Source organism: Canis aureus, chromosome 32 (genome assembly GCF_053574225.1).
Source record: "Canis aureus isolate CA01 chromosome 32, VMU_Caureus_v.1.0, whole genome shotgun sequence".
Classification (NCBI taxonomy): Eukaryota; Metazoa; Chordata; class Mammalia; order Carnivora; family Canidae; genus Canis; species Canis aureus.
In genome coordinates, this window is record NC_135642.1 from 31,463,263 (window position 1) to 31,481,723 (window position 18,461).

The 18,461-nt window shown below is 33.8% G+C and overlaps 1 protein-coding gene across 5 annotated transcripts in view; it reads right to left on the reverse strand.

Annotated features, from left to right (window-relative positions):
• VPS13C (vacuolar protein sorting 13 homolog C) overlaps positions 1-18,461 on the reverse strand; it is a 170,645-nt gene that overhangs the window by 87,165 nt on the left and 65,019 nt on the right. For all 5 annotated transcript variants that reach the window (XR_013370400.1, XR_013370399.1, XM_077881332.1 and 2 more), the window contains 9 exons: positions 15,010-15,163; positions 13,292-13,371; positions 11,791-11,850; positions 10,441-10,600; positions 9,589-9,705; positions 8,590-8,693; positions 8,212-8,379; positions 7,447-7,751; positions 5,412-5,559 (listed from right to left, as the gene is read on the reverse strand). Coding sequence is in view for 3 of the 5 variants with exons in the window: in XM_077881332.1 (XP_077737458.1) it covers positions 5,412-5,559; positions 7,447-7,751; positions 8,212-8,379; positions 8,590-8,693; positions 9,589-9,705; positions 10,441-10,600; positions 11,791-11,850; positions 13,292-13,371; positions 15,010-15,163 (1,296 nt within the window). In the remaining 2 variants the exon portion in view is untranslated. The remainder of the gene's footprint in view (positions 1-5,411; positions 5,560-7,446; positions 7,752-8,211; positions 8,380-8,589; positions 8,694-9,588; positions 9,706-10,440; positions 10,601-11,790; positions 11,851-13,291; positions 13,372-15,009; positions 15,164-18,461) is intronic.

The following is an 18,461-nucleotide window of genomic DNA, read 5'->3' on the forward strand; positions in this document are numbered from 1 at the left end:
GGCTGAACTCCAGGGGTCCCAAAGTGCTAAAACAAACATTCCCCTCTTAAAGGGCTTGCCCCAAGATCCAGGGGAAAAACAGCAGTTTGAAAAGCACCTAGACTATATGTGAGGGAAATTCACTTGCTGATCTGGGGGCACTGGTAGAAGGAGAAGACATCTGAAATAAACCTGGGAGACTGACATGCTAGCAGATACCACTGTTGCACTCACCATATAGCCTGCTAGCATAGACAAGAGAGCTCAGACACAGCACCCTCCCAGAGCCTTGCTGGGATGAGTGGGGGAGCAGTCACGACAGTTGCTGAGCCCGGAGTACACTGGCAATTGCAGTGCTCCCTAGCAACCTGGCTGGCCCAGAGAGGAATTCTCCCACTTCCTAGCTAAATTTTGCAAATGCAAGCAGTTGCAATACACCCATGGCTAGAGAGATGGGGAGTGCTCCTGGCATTTTTCCACTCCCAGCCTAAAGTTAGTACACTGCACACAAGGCACTGAAGCCCATGGACACAGGCAGTTAAGACATTTTCCCAGAGCCTTCCTGAAGCCAGTGAGCGTGCTCTGCCCCCTACACTCAACAGGTGTCTTCCTAAAGGCAGGAGGCATGTGCAATCCACAAAGTCAATACCCTTCAATCTCCTGGTCCTGCTAGTCAAGAGGGTTGGTGTTCCAGAGCTCCACAGGACCATAACAATAAAAAAGACAGTTCTTAGTGCAAAGACAGCATACTGAAACATACCCTCAGTCTGTGAAAAAGACCTATTCACTCAACCTTGAGCATCAGCCTAAGGGACAGACTTCAGGTTTTCCACACACCTAGAGACTAAGGAGGTGTTTCCAGGGTATGACAGGGAGACACTAGCCTTGCACATCCCCTTAGCCTCATTACAGCTAGACAAGACTTCCTAGAAAGGAGTTCATGCACTCCTTTATACACCAATTTATAAACCGATTTTTTCAATTGTTGTTCAATGGAGACCTTCACATCTCCTCATCTGGAGCCCAGCAAAGATATTGAATGCAGTCCCAAAGGACTGTATATATTTGAATATTTTAAAAGCTGTTGCCTGAGAGTCTGGCTTCTAATCAGCCTGAAACTAGGTGCTAAATAACTTTCCTCCTCTGGGATTCACTCACAGATCTTGACAGACCCTAAACAATGGGTCCATACCAATAATAAATCAGGTGGTTTAGGCAACCACAAAAGTTCAAGAGAAAACAAGCTACGGCAATGCTGAATGAGAAGGATCATCCCCTAACCAAGGCCATTCAAGACAGAAAAAAGCAGCTGTTTCACTTAATAATTAGAAACAAAAACAGAAAGTCAAGCAAAATGAGCAAATAAGTATTTTCAAATAAGAGAATAAGACAAAACCTCAGAAAAACACCTAATGACCTAGAGATAAGAAATCCACCCTATAAAGAATTAAAGTTATGATCATAAAGTTATTTACTGAACTCAGGAGAAGAATGGGTAAACACAGTGAGAACTTCCACAGGGAGTTATAAAATATAAGAAAGTACCAAACAGGAGTCAGAGAACTAAGATACAAAAAACTGAACTGAAAAATACATTAGAGGGATTCAATAGCAGAGTCGATGAAGGAGAACAGATCAGTGAACAGGAGGATAAAGCAACAAAACTCACTAAGACAAAGCAACAACATTCTTAAAAAATTTTTTAAATGAAGCTATGTTAAGGGATCTCTGGGACAACAACAAACAGAAGAACATTAACATTATAGAGGTCTCAGAGGAGAAAAGAGGGGAAGAAATAAAGCCTGTAAACTTCTCTAACCTAGGGATCGAAACAGACATTCAAGTCCATGAAGCCCAGAAAGTACCAAAAAGAAAAAAAAAAAAAAGAATCTAAGAAGCACTATACCAAGACACATTATAATTAAAATGTCAAAAACTAAAGATAAAGAGAGAATCTTAAAAGCAGTAAGACAAAAACACCTGTTAGGTTTAAGGGAAACTCCATAAGGCTTTTGGAAAATTTCTTAGCAGAAACTTTACAAGTCAGAGAAGTAGGATGACATATTCACAGCACTAAAAAAAAAAAAAATTCCAACCAAGATTACTCTACCCAGCAAGTTTATCATTCAAATAGAAGGAGAAAGTGTTTCTCAGACAAGCAAAAGCTAAAGGAGTTTATAACCACTAAACGAGCCTTACAAGAATGTCAAAAAGACTTCCTTAAGATGAAAAGAAACGGCACTAATTAATCAAGAAAAACACAAAAGTAAAAATATCACTGGAAAGGGTAAATATATAGTAAAAATAGTAGATTAATCACTTGTAAAACTACTAAAAATGTTAAAAAACAAAAGTAGTAAAAATAAAAGATGTAAAAAGTGACAGCAAAAACAAACTCTGGGGGATCCCTGGGTGGCTCAGTGGTTTAGCACCAGCCTTTGGCCCAGGGCGCGGTCCTGGAGTCCCGGGATCAAGTCCTACATCGGGCTCCCAACATGGAGCCTGCTTCTCCCTCTGCCTGTGTCTCTGCCTCTCTCTCTATGTCTATCATAAATAAATAAATAAATCTTTAAAAAAAAAAAAAGAACAAACTGTCGGGGGGTAGGGAATAAGGAGTAGTTTTGGATGTGTTCAAATTTAAGATATGTTCAAATTTAAGTAGTTATCAATTTAAAATAGTCTCCCATATGCACAGGATAAATTATGTAAGCCTCACAGTAAGCACAAAGCAAAAACATCCGGTAAATACACAAGAGAAAGGAATCTATATATAATATCAAAGAAAGTCAGCAAACCACAAGGGCATAGAATAGGAAAAGAAGAAAGGAACAGAGAGGAACTACAAAAACAACCAGAAAACAATTAACGAAATAGCAATAAAGTATATACCAATCAACAATTTCTTTAAATGTAATGGACTAAATTCTCCAATTAAAACACAGAGTGGCTAAGTGGATAAAATAAACAAGACACATCTATATACTGTATTTTGAACATAGATGCAAAATCCTTAAAAAAATATTAGCAAACCAAATTCAACAATAGATTATGAAGATCATACACCATGATCATGTGGGATTTATTCCAAAGATGCAAGGATGGTTCAATCAATCATGAAGGATAGAAATCACATAATCATCTCAATAGAGGCAGAAAAAGCATTTGACAAAATTCAACATCCATTTATGATAAAAAGTCAACAAACCAGGTATTCAGGGAATGTACTTCAACATAATAAAGGATATATGTGAAAACCCCATAGGTAACATCATACTCAAGGGTAAAAGGCTAAAAAAGCTTTTTCTCTCAATCAGAAACAAGACAAGGATGCTCACTCTTACCACTTCTATTCAACATAATATTGGAAGTCCTAGTCATAGCGATTAAGTGAGAAAAAGAAATAAAAGGCATCCAAATTGAAAAAGAAGTAACACTGTCATTCTCTGAAGATCGCATGATACTATATATAGAAAACCCTAAAGACTCCACCAAGAAACTCTTAGAACTAATATATGAATCAGTAAAGCTACAGGATACAAAATTTATATACCAAAAAAATCTATTGTGTTTCCTTACCCTAATAACAAACTGTCAGAAAACCAAATCAAGAAAACAATCCCATTCACAATCACACCAAAAAAAAAAAAATACTCATCCACTGATAAAAGAAATTGAAGGAGACACAAATAAATGGAGAGAAACTCCATGCTCATGGATTAGAATAATTAACAATGTCCATACTACCCAAAGCAATCTAAAGATTCAATGCAATCCCTATCAAAATTCCAATGGTATCTTTCACAGAACTAAAACAAATAATTCTAAAACTTGCATGGAAATACAAAAGATCCTGAACAGCCAAAACAATCTTAATAAAGAAAAAAGCAAAGGTATCATTCTCCTTTATTTCAAACTATACTACATAGTTAATGCAGTCAAAACAGTATGATACTGGGTATAAAAACAGACACATAGATCAGTGGAACAATTTAGAGTCCAGAAATAAACCTACGTAAATGCAGCCAACTACTTTATAAAATGGAAGCAAGAGTATATATTGTAGGGAAGGGACAGTCTATTTTAATAAATGATGACAGGAAAACTGGACTGCTACATGTAAATGAATAAAACTGGACCACTTTCTTATATAAAAAAACTAACTCAAATGGATGAAAGTCTTGAATGTGAGACCTAAAAAACAAACAAAACAAAACAAAACAAAAAGTATAGTTGTTAAGCTCCTTAACAACAGTCTTAAAGACTTTCCTTAGATCTAACTCTAAAGGCAAGGCAACAAAAGGAAAAGTAACCAATTGGAACTACATCAACTAAAAGGCTTCTGCACCAAAAATACAAAATCTATCAGTAAAATGAAAAGGCAACCTTTCATTTGTAATTCATTTTCCCTTCATGAAAAGGGAAAAGATATCTGCAAATCATGTATCTAATAAGCAGTTAAATATCCAAAATATATAAAATATATAAAGAACTCATACAACTCAGTAATAAAAAAAAAATCTGGTTGAGAAATAGGCAGAAGAGCTGAATAGACATTCTTCCAAGAGACACAGAATTGACAAACAAGCACATGAAAAGAAGTTCAACATCACTAATCATCAGGGAAATGCAAATTAAAACCACAATTAGATATCACTTCACACTTCTCAGAATAGCTATTACCCAAAAGACAAGAAACAACTAGTACTGGCAAGGAAATGAAGCAATGGGAACCCCAGGCCCTATGGATAGGAATATAAACTGGTATAGCCATTATGGAAAATAGTATGGAGGTTCCTAAAAAATAAAAACTAGAGCTACCATGTGATAGAGCAATTCCACTACTGCTTATCTTCCCAAAGAAAACAATAACACTTATGCCTAACGATGTAAGTCAGGGAAAGACAAATACAGAAATCAGCATGATTTTATTTATATGTAGAATCTAAAAAACAAAACAAAAATCAGGCTCATAGATAAAAAGATTGGTGGTTCCCAGAGGGGAAGGGGGATTAGGGATATGAAATGGGTGAAAGGGATTAGTAAGTGCAAACTTCCACTTATAAATTAGTCATGAGGATGTAATATACAGTATGGAAAATACAGTCACTAATATATTAATTTTGTAAAGTGACAGATGATAACAGACTTATTGTGGTGACTATTTTGTAATGTATATAAATGTTAAATCACTATGTTATATACCCAAAACTAATATATGTTATAGGTCAATTATACATATATACATAAATGTTAAACGACACTTAACTGAAGATTAAATTCCACTAAATAATAAACATTCTTTTGGATAACATCTCACTGAAATTTTTTGTACACCAATCAGTAAAAAATTCGACATATCATACAGGTTTATGCTAAGAAAGTCTTCAGAACCTAAAATTTCAGGAACGAGTTTTTTTCACTCATATACTTACATTCATTGACTCAAGATGTCCTTTAATTTCTACAACAGGCACTCTGTGATACCAAGATGCAGCTAGATTCCGATTTACAGAAAATTCCAAGTTAATTGGGTGCAAGAGCTGAATATCAAGATGGGAGGTACCCGGCTGGATCACTGTCCTAATGAAAAACAAGAAAATGCAACCTATCATTAAAAAGACACAAAATCAAAAGCTGCTGCTCTAAACACTGATTTGAAATAGTGCTATTTAAGTATTTTCTAATCTCAATCAATAATTCACTTTAGGGACAGATTAAAATACATGATGTACAATTAGCCAGCAAGAAAACCTTATTCAAATAGCAGGTCACACATGGATAAAATTTTTTAAAGAAATTCATATTGTATATGGGGGAAATCATCAAATATAGCTGTTCAAGGATTAATACATGCATTGATATGCTTTTAAAAAAATGGCAAGATGAACAGTTAGCATTTTCTAAAGAGTCTGATAAGGGATGCCTGGGTGGCTCAGTGGTTGAGCATCTATCTGTCTGCCTTCTGCTCAGGGCCTGATCCAGAGATTCCAGGATCAAGTCCCATATCGGGCTCCCTGCAAGGAGCCTGCTTCTGCCTCTGCCTATGTTTCTGCCTCTCTGTGTGTGTGTGTCTCTTACGAATAAATAAAATCTTTAAAAAAAAAAAAAGAATTTGATAAAGCTCTTCTCTGGGAATATTTGCTGGACTTGCCTTATATTTTTCCTTTTTTATTTAGGATAATTAATTGTCCTTGGATGGGGTAGAAAATTATTTTAAAATTGATTATGTATAGACTTTCATGTTCATCAGGTGGGAACTCAGATACATCATTACTTACATAGTATTCTGCCAAAAATATTTAAGCTCAATTAAATAATGAGGAATCACTCAGACAAAACCAAACTGAGAGACATTCCATGAAACAACTAGACTGTACTCTTCAGAACCATCATCATCATGAAAGACCAAGAAAGGCTGAAGAACTATTCCAGAGCAAGTAACTACCAATACAGAAAACTCCCTCAGTAGTACAGGACACAATTAAATGCCATATGTGATCCTGGATCAAGGGGAAAATGACTATAATGGATACTATTGGAATAAGTGGTAAAATATGAATATTGACTATACATTAGATATTACTGCTAAATCAGTGTTGAATTTTCAGAATTTAAAAATTACATTATGGTTATATAAGAGGATGCAGGTTCTTGTTCTTAGGAGACACACACTAAAGCTTTTAGAGCAAAGGGTTAAGATGTCTATACTCAAAAGGTTCAGCAAAAAATATTTTAACTTTCAATTAAAAAAATAAGTTCTGGAGATATAATGTATAGCAAGGTGACTAGTTAATAATATAGTATTGTATATTTAAAAGTCGCTAAGAGAGGGACACCTGGGTTGCTCAGTGGTTGAGCTTCTGCCTTTAGCTCAGGACGTAATCCTGGGATCTGAGATTGAGTCCCGCATTGGGCTCCTTGTGGGGTGCCTGTTTCTCCCTCTGCCTATGTCTCTGCCTCTCTCTCTCAGTGTCTCTCATGAATACATAAATAAAATCTTTAAAAAAAAAGTTGCTAAGAGGGTAGATCTTAAAAGTTATCACAAGAAAAAGAACTGTAACTATGTATGGTGACAAATGTTAACTAGACTTATGGTGGGGATTATTTCACAGTATACACAAATATCAAATCATGTTATACAACTGAAACTAAGATAATATGTCAATTTCATCTCAACTGGAAAAATTAAATTAAAAAGATGCTTTAAATGATAATAATATGCATATACTTAAAAGTTAAAGCAAATGTAAATAACTGGTAAGCCTAGGTGAAGGACTCTTAAGTGTATCCGTGGTAATATTTTTGGAATTTTTCTGTAAGTTTGAAATTTTTCATAATAAAAAGCTGATTAAAAAATAAAGTATTCTGTACAGCAGAAACACTGTGGGTATGAATTTCAATGGACATAAAATTTCATGGAAATTATTAAATCATACTTAAATCCATAATTATTGAAAGAAAGTATACCTAGAGAGCTTGAGCTTTGTTAGCTGTACATCCATTCTATCAATTATTGGAGGGTTTAAACAGTCTTCCCCAGACACAAGACTAAACTGATTTTGAACTCTAATTAGCCCAAGATCGACCACTACTGCATTAGCGGAAATGGAAGACTGTGGGATGACTATAACTGGTGCTTTCAGATCAATATTGATAGAAACACGAAAACTCCTCTGGGCAAGATCTTTCACACTTCTGGCAGCCTTTTCTGCAGCCTGAGCAGTAGCAGCACTTAGAGCCTCTTTGGCTGTTTGGAAATTGCTCAGGAAGTTCTGTGGACACAAAGTATAAAAGGAGAAAAAGAGATAACAAGCACATCATTAATAATGCAATCTTTTTCTTCATCTATGCATAATTTTTTTCCTGTACATAACTTTCAATTGAGTCTTATTTATCTAGAATTAGAAAGGAATCACCAATCATCCATCTATATTTATGAGCTACTTGATAAGGGCTAAAGTAATTTAGCTGAAGACAGTTAAAAAAATAATTTCAGTATGTTTTTTCACTTGAATATTTGGCTTTGTCCTGGCAAAACTATTTCCAGTTCTAGACAAAAATCATTAAATGACTCAGATTTCAACTATTAAAAAGAGGTTTTGATCTCTACAGTAATATATCTATAATCAAAACAATGCACATACTAAAATCCAAAGTTTATGAGATCTGCAATCATAACTACCAGACTTATTTCTAAGTTGAAAAATCAATATACAAATAGAGATTTTTTACCAGAAGTGACATGAGGAATTTATGAAGATAGACAATCTGAATACAGCCAACATTCAGTGATACAACACCATCCACTTTGGACATGTCAGTATAGTACTCTCCCTCAGTAGCATCTGGATACAAATCCAAGTTAAAATGAAAAACTTCATTTCCCATTATTGATACAGCCTGAAAAGCAGAGATTTGAATGTACTCTGTCCAAGAGAATAATGACAAAATAAAGTCCCATTTCCCATTTAAAAGGCTCATATTTACAATCATTCTAGAAACATTTGTGCATCAAAATATATTTCATTAAGATTTCTTAAAATACATTTAAAAACAGAATTTCATATTCAATTATCAAAAAATAATTAGCTATCTATTTATGACACCTACTTTTTTATGGACTGTCTTAGGATCCACATCTGTAACAATAATATTTTCCAGTCTGGCAAATAGTGACTGCTTTTTTGACTGAAGAGAAAGAGAAGAATCAAGACCTGAAAAAAAAATTACATTATTATAATTTCTAAAGACCTATCATAATAAGATCTTAAGAGGTTTCTTTTCATTGTGTAATTTTATTTGGGGGTGATATTTTTTAAAATTTAGCTACATTTGAACTCCCAACTGATAAATAAGTGGCAATATTGCATAATTTTAGTGTTATAAACAATAAAACCTACAAATTCATTATAAGTCAATTACCTAAATTTTCAACCTTTTGAAAAAATTACACCTAATACAAATTGATTTTCTTGGGATTTTAGGAAATCTTTTATATCTTATTTACACAGAAGCTCTAAATTTCATGAATCAAATTCACTATAGATACACTGCCAGCTTGAAAAGAACAACAACAAAAAAAACCTGTAATTTTTTTCTCTTTAACTTATTCAAGAATTTCATTAAACATATTCTTTATGTTTATCATATCACAATGAGCTGGTAAGACAGAGTCAGATTCATTTTAGCAGATTTTGCATAAAAGAACATAATGGGCTCATAGATTTTTTCTTCATTATAAAGTTGTTTTGCATTTGTGCCAAGATAAAGCATATTCACAGATCTTAACCTCAATTCTGGATTGACATTTATCCCAGCCCATCAATAGCATCCCTACATGGACATTAGTATCTCTTTTCACCTCTGAGAAGACTCTCAGAAAGATTCAAAACACTAACATGTGTGTTTCAATTTGAAGGTCAGATTCCGAACAGCATCTACATCCCAAAGAGCAAAGAAAACATGCAGTTCAATAATGTCATTAAAAAAATTACCCCCCCCCCAAAAAAAAAACAGTTTTCACAGCTCAGAGCCCTACATTTATATATTCTTTAACATTTTTTAAAAAGCTATCTTTTAAACAATTTTTAATAGCATGAAAACTTTTACCTTGAATCTTGATTTCAGCAATATTGTTCTTCTCATCACAAACAGTGACACAGAAAGCATTCAATTTGGCAAACAGCCTGAAGTCAAAAATGTCCCTATCTTTAGAGGATACAATCGCTAAAAATAAAACAAAGCATTCTATTACATGGGATTCTAGTAATTCAAACTCTATTAAGGTTTATTCCTTAGATTAAGTGATCCACAGTCCTGTCTTAAAAAATTATAAAATTCTCAAGTTCTTAAAGATTTCAAATATTTTTTTGTTTTATATATTCTGTACAGTTTGCATTTTTCATATTGAGATGTTACATTTATAATTTAAAAACAAAAAAACATAAAATAAATAACATTAAGAACACTGAAATTCAAAGAAGTTAAATAACTGCCTATGGTCACATAATTTAAGTCACAGAGGCAGGATTCAAACTGAATTGTTTCTGATCCAATATCTAGGCTCTTGGCCAACTAAATACTATTTCTGCACTGCTACTCTCATGTCTCTGGGCCTTACTTCCTTATTTGTATGATAGAAGGGAAGATAACCCTCCATGGAGTTCAGGAGCCATTGTAGGGGAGGAAGAACTCAATGTAAATATAAGTTTTCTTCCCTATTATCCACCTAAAGCATTCCTCCCATTCTCAAAGAACAAAAACAGGATTTTTTTTTTTAAAGCAACAGTATTAGTTACCTCTGCTTTATATGGCAGTTACCAAATATTATTTTGTTTGAAGAAAAGGACAGAAGTGGAGAAAATGGCACTCAAAAGACTGAACTAAATGGTCTTTAAGATTCTCCATTTACCTCTAGAATTCTAACATGCTTGTTAACAAGAAACAAAATGTTTTCCATACCTTTCTGCAGAGCTAAATTTTTTTGTTGCTTTTCATCTGAAATTTGCACTTCTTTGGTATCACTTCTTTGGTCATCAGATGGGATTATGGTTGTCAGATAATTAATAGAAGACAGGAGAGCTTGTGTTTGCAGTAACAGATTTAAAGATGAAAAAGCCACCTAGAAATTTTTTATAAAGAAAATTAGTTTTCCAGGCCAACTACACCTATAATTTCCATGATGGACCTGAACGACTTCTAGCTAGGCTTACATCATAGCTTCTATAGCTTGGAAGAAAGAGAGAGAAGATCAAGTTTCATAGCCCAGACCCCTTAATATATATATGGAGAGTAAATCACACTTAAACACACTGAGAGTTCCTACAAATATTAAAGTAACCTAATTACTCCATTTCGCAGCATAATTATCATGGAGCCTATAATATGCTTGTCATGGCCATCTCAATATTCATCATGTTTTTAGATCTTCAATGGACTCTTTATTACGATTACATAACATGTAAGTTAGATCATGAAGCTCCAAAATCACCATGTGTTGATACTAGGTCAAGAAATGATTTCAAATGTGATATTCATGAAATTTAAATATAAGGAGTAAAATTATAAGTGAGTTCTCAGTTACTAAATGATCTTCTAAAACCACAATAAAGGTCCTATCATTTAAATAGATAATATATATTTTAGAAAAAAAGTTAATTTTTTAAAACTAGGACTCCAGAAAGCTAGACAACAACAAAAATTGCTTTCAGGAATATGTGGTTTTCTAATAGCAAATGAAAATTAAAAAAAAAAAAACTTTGCTTATATAAAAGAATTTTGCTTTTATTGCCTCAAAGCACTAAGTGGATATAAAAAAGTTATAAAAAGGCTCACAATATTCAACAGACTTTCCCAGCTCTCAAAAGTGTAACCTAAAATTCCTATCTCTGATTTTCTTTTTAATGTAATCCACAACTACTTTTTATCCCCTCTCCATCTATGTGACTATGTTAGTGTGGCTCCAGAAGTACTCAATATCTCTCCTTGTATTTCATGTACTTTCTTGGTCCTCCCTTAAACAGCAGGGTGTAGTTTGATTAAAATCCTCTTGTTTCTTTGTAAATCAAAGTCCCATCATGTATAGCATTCCCTTTATAAGAAATAATCAAGATGTGCCACAGAAAGTTAAAACACCAGCTCTATTAATACTCAATGATAAATATAGAGCATGGTAGGTATCTATGAGATTAATTTATAACTTTTATTGGTTATTTCATCAAATTACCCAGTCATTATTTCTAAAAGAATACTGGATCTTTGCACAGTAAGTTATTTTCAAATAAGATATATTCTTTTAACAAAATTTCTTACCTTAAGTGTTTGTTCAGTTTTTTCAAAAGTAGTTTGAAAACTAGGTCCATTCTTATCAGCCTAAAAAAAAGGGAACAAGAGTTCTAAAGAAGGATTTAAAACCAAAGTAAACAAATCACTTATTTATGATCTTTATTTTTTATATTCAGAACTGTTATTTTATGTATATTATATAATTAATTTTATTGTCATTGTTTTGAAGTTACATTCAAATTATTTATTACAATTGTGCAAATTTGTTCTCCTCTTCAAATATGTAAGACTATGGCAGCATTTACTTCTAGGACACTAGCTAGAGACCAGAATTATAAACTCTGAAGGCTAGAAGGCTTAAAGGTCATCTAGCCCATCCATCACCTAATCCTTGAATCCCTTTATATCTTTAGAAAGTCTATGTTAGGCTCTCTCCAGTAAAGAATCCTCATTTATTTACAAATTTGATCTTTAGAGAATATTGATTTAATTAGGTCTTCATACTAAGTCAAAAACCTATCTCCCAACATAAGTATCTATTGGTTCAAGTTCTGTCTCTTGGGAATATCCACAGTAAATTCAGTTTTACCTCTTGTGAGAAGCCTCCTGAATAGGCCAGTTTCTCTGCTGCCCTTTTTTTTTTTTTAAGATTCTACTTATTTATTTGAGAGAGAGAGAGAGAGAGAGAGAGAGAGGGAGAGAGAGAGCGAGCATGAGTTGGGGGGAAGGGCAGAGGGAGAAAGAGGAGTAGACTCCCCACCAAGCCAGGAGCCTGACTTGGAGCTCTATCCCAGGACCCAGAGATTGTGGCCCAAGCTGAAGGCTAATGGACACCTAATGGACTGAGCTACCCAGGTGCCCCACTCTGCCTCTTTACTGCAATAAAACTTTATGCTTTTCTTTGTGAGAGAATCAAATACATTATATTTTAATTATTATCTACTTATCTTCCCACAAGTCCATAATTTCCTTGAATATAGGGAATGTTATTCATCCCTGTATCCCAAGTGCCTAACAAAACCTAAAAAGATATTCAATAAATAGTTGAATGATTAAACAAATCAACTAATCTTGAATGAAGCTAAATATCATTACTTCCTTCAGCGTTTCTCATGTGATCTTTTTGAGTCCCTTCCCAATCCTGGCAGTTCTCTTCTGAACCCAATCAAATTTGACTTTATCTCTTTTGATGAAGGATATTTAGCCAAATGTCACCAACATGTACAATGAATGTAGGCAGGTGAATATGCCCCAAAAGGTAAGAGTGCATCCTACTTCATCTCAAGGTTCCATCTTTGGAGACAAAGAGTTGGTGGCTTTTTAATGGTCCTTGTCTTGTACTTAAGTGAAAGAGAAAGTGTAACACAGAAATGGAAGGAGAAACAGTGGATATCCCTATGATTAAAACCTATGACAAACATCTAGAGCATTTAGTAATCTGCTGTCATCTTTTTTTCTTCCCTCTTTTTTTCTTCCAAAGGACAGTTAAGAGTATATGATAAATATGTAAATATTTTATGGCCCTTACCTTAACATATTCTACTTTTAAGAGATCTAACCCAGGTTTATCAGAAGAGCTAATCAAGTGAAGGGGCTTCTTTCTGGATCCTAGATTAAAGAAAAAGAAAAAGTGTCTCAAATAAACTGCTCTTTTTTAAGACTGGAATTTTCTATGTCTTTTTATTTCTAAAAAATGTTGTTAATTAAACTTTAGAAAACTATCCACACATATTTCGTGGTTATTTAATACTAAGGTCACCAATGGTGAATAAATAAACCAATCTAAATACTGACCTTAGGTTTAGCATTCAACTTACTTAAAAACATGCATATTTATTTTCTTTTGATTTTATATCTGTGTTCAAAACTAATAAACACCTCTCTAGATATTTTTAAGGACATATGTGCATTTGTATGGCAGTAGAAAGATTAAGAATTAAGTTTAAGTTAAGAATTAAGAATTAAATTTAAGAATTAAGAAAAATGAATTCTAGTTCATCTCTATCCTTACTAGGAAATATTCAACCTCAGCTTTCTCAACTATGTAACAAAACTGAACTACAAAAATATGTAATATCTTACTGAGCTATAAAATTCTAAGAACAAATATTTAATTCATATTAAAGAAATTTAAATAATTTTCCTTTGTTTAGGCTAAGAGAACATGCTTATTAGAAAATTGTATTTTTCTAAGGGTGAGGAGTTGCAAAATTTCTTTTAATTTAAAAACTGTAAGTATACTACTATATGTCCTCTATGTCTTTCACATAGACATAGCAAGGAACTGCCTCAAAAAGCTGCAGATGGAGAAGTGATCTACGTACCATTTTATCCATCTTTTATTATTTGCAATTCTATAACTCCTGCTCCTGAGAAATCTCAGAATTTTCACTTTACCTTCAAGGTCATAACCTTCCCTAAAGGGAAAAACAGCTAGCAATTTTTTTTACATTTTTCCTTCAAGACAGTAATGTAAACTCCATCCAAACACAGTGCTTACAGAAACTAACATATAAAACATTTTTCTTCTAAACCGAGATGTGTTTTAGTTTCTACTGTTAAAAAAATAGCAAAAATAGGACTTTAGATTTGACTAAAATATTAGGCAAATATTACGTAATTACTATAGATTCGCCCATCCCATCATTCCTCAAATACCCAATGAGCATATAAGATGCACACAGAAATAAATAAAGTATAAGAGCTTCTAAAATAATGAATTTTATCCCCCATTCTAATTTTTATAACCTGGTACTGCTTCTGATATATAAATACAATTCAATAGTCTTGAACAAGGACTTTAATATTATAAAATCAAGAGATAAATTCTACATTTTAGCATTCATAAGATGCCATTGTCTTGAATAAACCACTTAATCTCTCCTTATTTAATCTTTCTTTGTAAAATAGGAACAACATTGTCTATATTAAGGAGACTTATATGGACTGAGACAGTAGATCATAGTAGTTAAGAATACAAACCCAAGGCCAGAATTCCAGGGTTTTAATTATGGTTTAGCCACTAACCGGCAGTGTGATCTTAGTTAAATTATATAATCAATTTATACCTTAGTTTCTTCATATGTAAATTGGAGATAATAACATTATCATAAGGGTTAAATAAGTTATTTATAAAATTCTTAGAACAGTGCTAGCTATTATTATACATATTATTATATACACAGGTTTCAGATACTCAGTGATAGGATATTTATTAACCACTGTTTCTATTTTTATGACTATTACCTTGAATTTCATGGTAATCTAAGCTGATTTTCTTTAAATAAGATACCACAGTTATATCAAATGTTCTCACTGTAGCCTCTGTTCCTAAATGAGTAACATTAAACACTAGAATTGTATCTTCTTCTTTCTGTTGTTTGGTAAATTCCAAAACCACCTAAAAGAATCAGGAGAGACAATAAAACCTTGATAAATTTTTCAACCATGCTTAAAAACAAAATTTTTCTTTATACATATATCATCATGATAATGACAAAACTTTCTCATACTTCCTTACTCCCATAAAGTTATTTACTATCACTGGAAATTACAACCTTATATTCTATTATTCAGAATACAACTACATCTATATAAAAATCATATAATTTTACATCAATTATCATTTTACTTTTTTTAATTTAGTAGAAATAGAAAAGTATGGATCCTTACTCAATATATTTTCCCTTAAACCTATCATGTTTTAATGTTTAAACCTATCTTGTTTAAACCTATCATCACATGTAAATCATGTTTGTTGATTTTTAAAAAAGCATTCCCATTAAAGTAAAAAGTAAGACAGGCTATCCACTATTACAGTACCACTTAAATTTATTCTGGATATGAAAGCCAGGATATTCAGTCAATCAACAAAACATTTATGTGGCAATTTTTAAAACATGAAAGTTCTTTGATACTTCATCAAGAAATGGAGACCTTTGTCTTACAATCTTTAAATTTCAACAGGCTTGTGACTACTTCAATCAATAGACTGCAGAGAAAGCAACACTATAACTTCCAATGATAAAAAAGGTCCATTAAACTTCCTAGGAATGCACACTGAGGGGAAGCTAGCTGTCATGTAAAGAGTTCAACTACCCAGAGACTGTCATGTTCAGGAGGCCAGGAGTAGGTATTTCAAATAGTCCAAACTAAGCTCCCACCCAATGGCCAGTATAAGTGCTAGCCTCATGAGGGAGATACTTCTGAGACCCTCTGAGACTTCAGGTTACTGTAGCTCTAGTAAATCTGACTGCCACCACATGCAAGACTATACACAAAAATTACTAAGCTGAGGGGCGCCTGGGTGGCTCAGTCAGTTATGCATCTGTTTTCAGCTCAAGTCATTATATCAGGGTCCTGTGATCAAGCCCCATGTCAGGCTTCCCTGCTCAGCAGGGAATAAGCTTCTCCCTCTCCCCTGCTCCCACACCCACTTGTGTACTCTCTCGCTCTCTCTCTCTCAAATAATAAATAAATAAAAATATTTTTTAAAAAATTGCTAAGCTGGGCCCTTCCACAATTCCTAACCCATAATACTCCGAGCAAAATAAAACAGTTGTTTTGAGCTATCATGTACTGAGATAACCTGTTAGACAGCAATAATAGCCTGAACAATGTAAATACTGAAAAAAAAAGCAAAAATGACATTATTGGCAGTGATAGATTCTTAAGACAAACTAGGCATGTTATCTGAAAAATAGAAATAAGACGGTATAATAAGATATTCAGTGCAGAGTTGTTATACAAAAGTTATTTTTCAGAAAATCAATGATTTAAGTGAAAGGAATGAAATCATAAAATATTAAATTGTGGGTATTTTTTTTAAAGATTTTATTTATTTATTCATGAGAGACACAGAGAGAGAGAGGAAGAGACATAGGCAGAGGGAGAAGCAGGCTCCATGCAGGGAGCCCGACGTGGAAATCGATCCTGGGACTCCAGGATTACGCCCTGGGCTGAAGGCAGACATTAAACTACTGAGCCACCCAGGGATCCCAAATTGTGGGTATTTTTGTAGTGGAGGAGAATTTTCTAAACGTACACTAAGATATAAATAAAAATTTAATATATTTCACTATAGCAACATTTAAAACTTCAAAAGGGCAAAGAAGTTGGGAAAAATAGTACTATATTTTTCTTAGATGATTCTGATTGTTTATCATTATTTATCACTTTAGTTTATTCATGCAATATTCAAAAAAATATTTATTGGGCATCATCTACCATGTATAAGACCATGACAGTCAATAGGAACACCAAACTGTCAAGGACAGACAAGGTCCTTTTCTTAATGGAGCATATATTCTAGGAAGAGTGGGTAAAGTGAAGATTGTTATCTTGTATTGGGTGGTCAGGCCTTTCCAATAAGATGGTACTTGAGCAAATATCTAACAGAAGTATCAAGTCATGCAGAAAAAAAGTGTTCCAGGCAAAAACAAACAAAACAAAACAAAACAAACCCAGCAAACACAAAGAATGTGCTTTGGTATATACAAGGAAGAACAAAAGGCAAGTGTAAGCTCCTCAATGCAAGAACTTTGTGCTCACTGCTATAACTGCAATATTCAAAACAATGCATTCCATGATGACACTTGATGAATATTTATTGAAGGGATGAATTATACATGACTGGAGCAGAGTGAGCAAGGCAGAAGAGAACTGAAGATGAATCTTAAAGAAGTCACATGGGGTGAGCTGCATGCCATGTAAGGCCTGACAGGCCATGGGAAGGACTCAGCCATCTACTCTATAATCAAGATGGAGGCCAGAGGACAGTTGTGAGCAGAGAAATGACACGATCTGACTTTCACTTTAAAAGGATTATTCTGAGGGCACCCTGGTGGCTCAATCAGTTAAGTGTTCAACTCTTGATTTTGTTTCAAGGTCATGACCTCATGGTCATGAGATCAAGCCATATGTCAGGCTTCGTTCTCTCTCTCCCACTCCCTCTGCCCCTTCCCAACTTTCTCTCACCCCTACTTATAGGCTCTCTCTTAAAAAGAAAAAAAAAAAGGATCATTCTGGTTACCATGTTGAGATGAGAATACCTTACAGAAGCAGACAATTATGAGGTTACTACACTACCCTAGACAAGACGGTGACGTGGACAGTGCAGTAGAAGAGAAGAGCACTCATTTGAATGTATTCTGAAGTAAGAATCAAGGGATTTTCTGATATTCAGATGTGCATATGAGAGAAAGAGAGAAGTCAAAGAAGGCTAAAGATAAATAACATATATTTCTTTTAAGCAAATACCAATAATACTTAGAGGGATTTATATACACAATTAAAATCCGGTATTTCTGGGACACCTAGGAGGCTCAGAGGTTGAGCACCTGCCTTCGGCTCAGGGCGTGATCCTGGGGTCCTGGAATCGAGTCCCACATCGGGCTCCCTGCATGGAGCCCGCTTCTCCCTCCGCCTATGTCTCTGCCTCTCTGTGTGTGTCTCTCTCATGAATAAATAAATAAAATCTTTAAAAAAGAATCTGGTATTTCTGACATTACATTTTAGGACATTATCTCACACTGGGATATAAAGCAATCAATAAGAAACATCTTATACCTTTGTGTTTTATTATGAAAGCAAAGCATATTTATTATTAAAAATTTAGAGTATATGGAAAGGCAAACAGGCATAAATAAGAAATATAATTCCACTGCACAGAGATGAACACTGTCCATTATGTATTATCA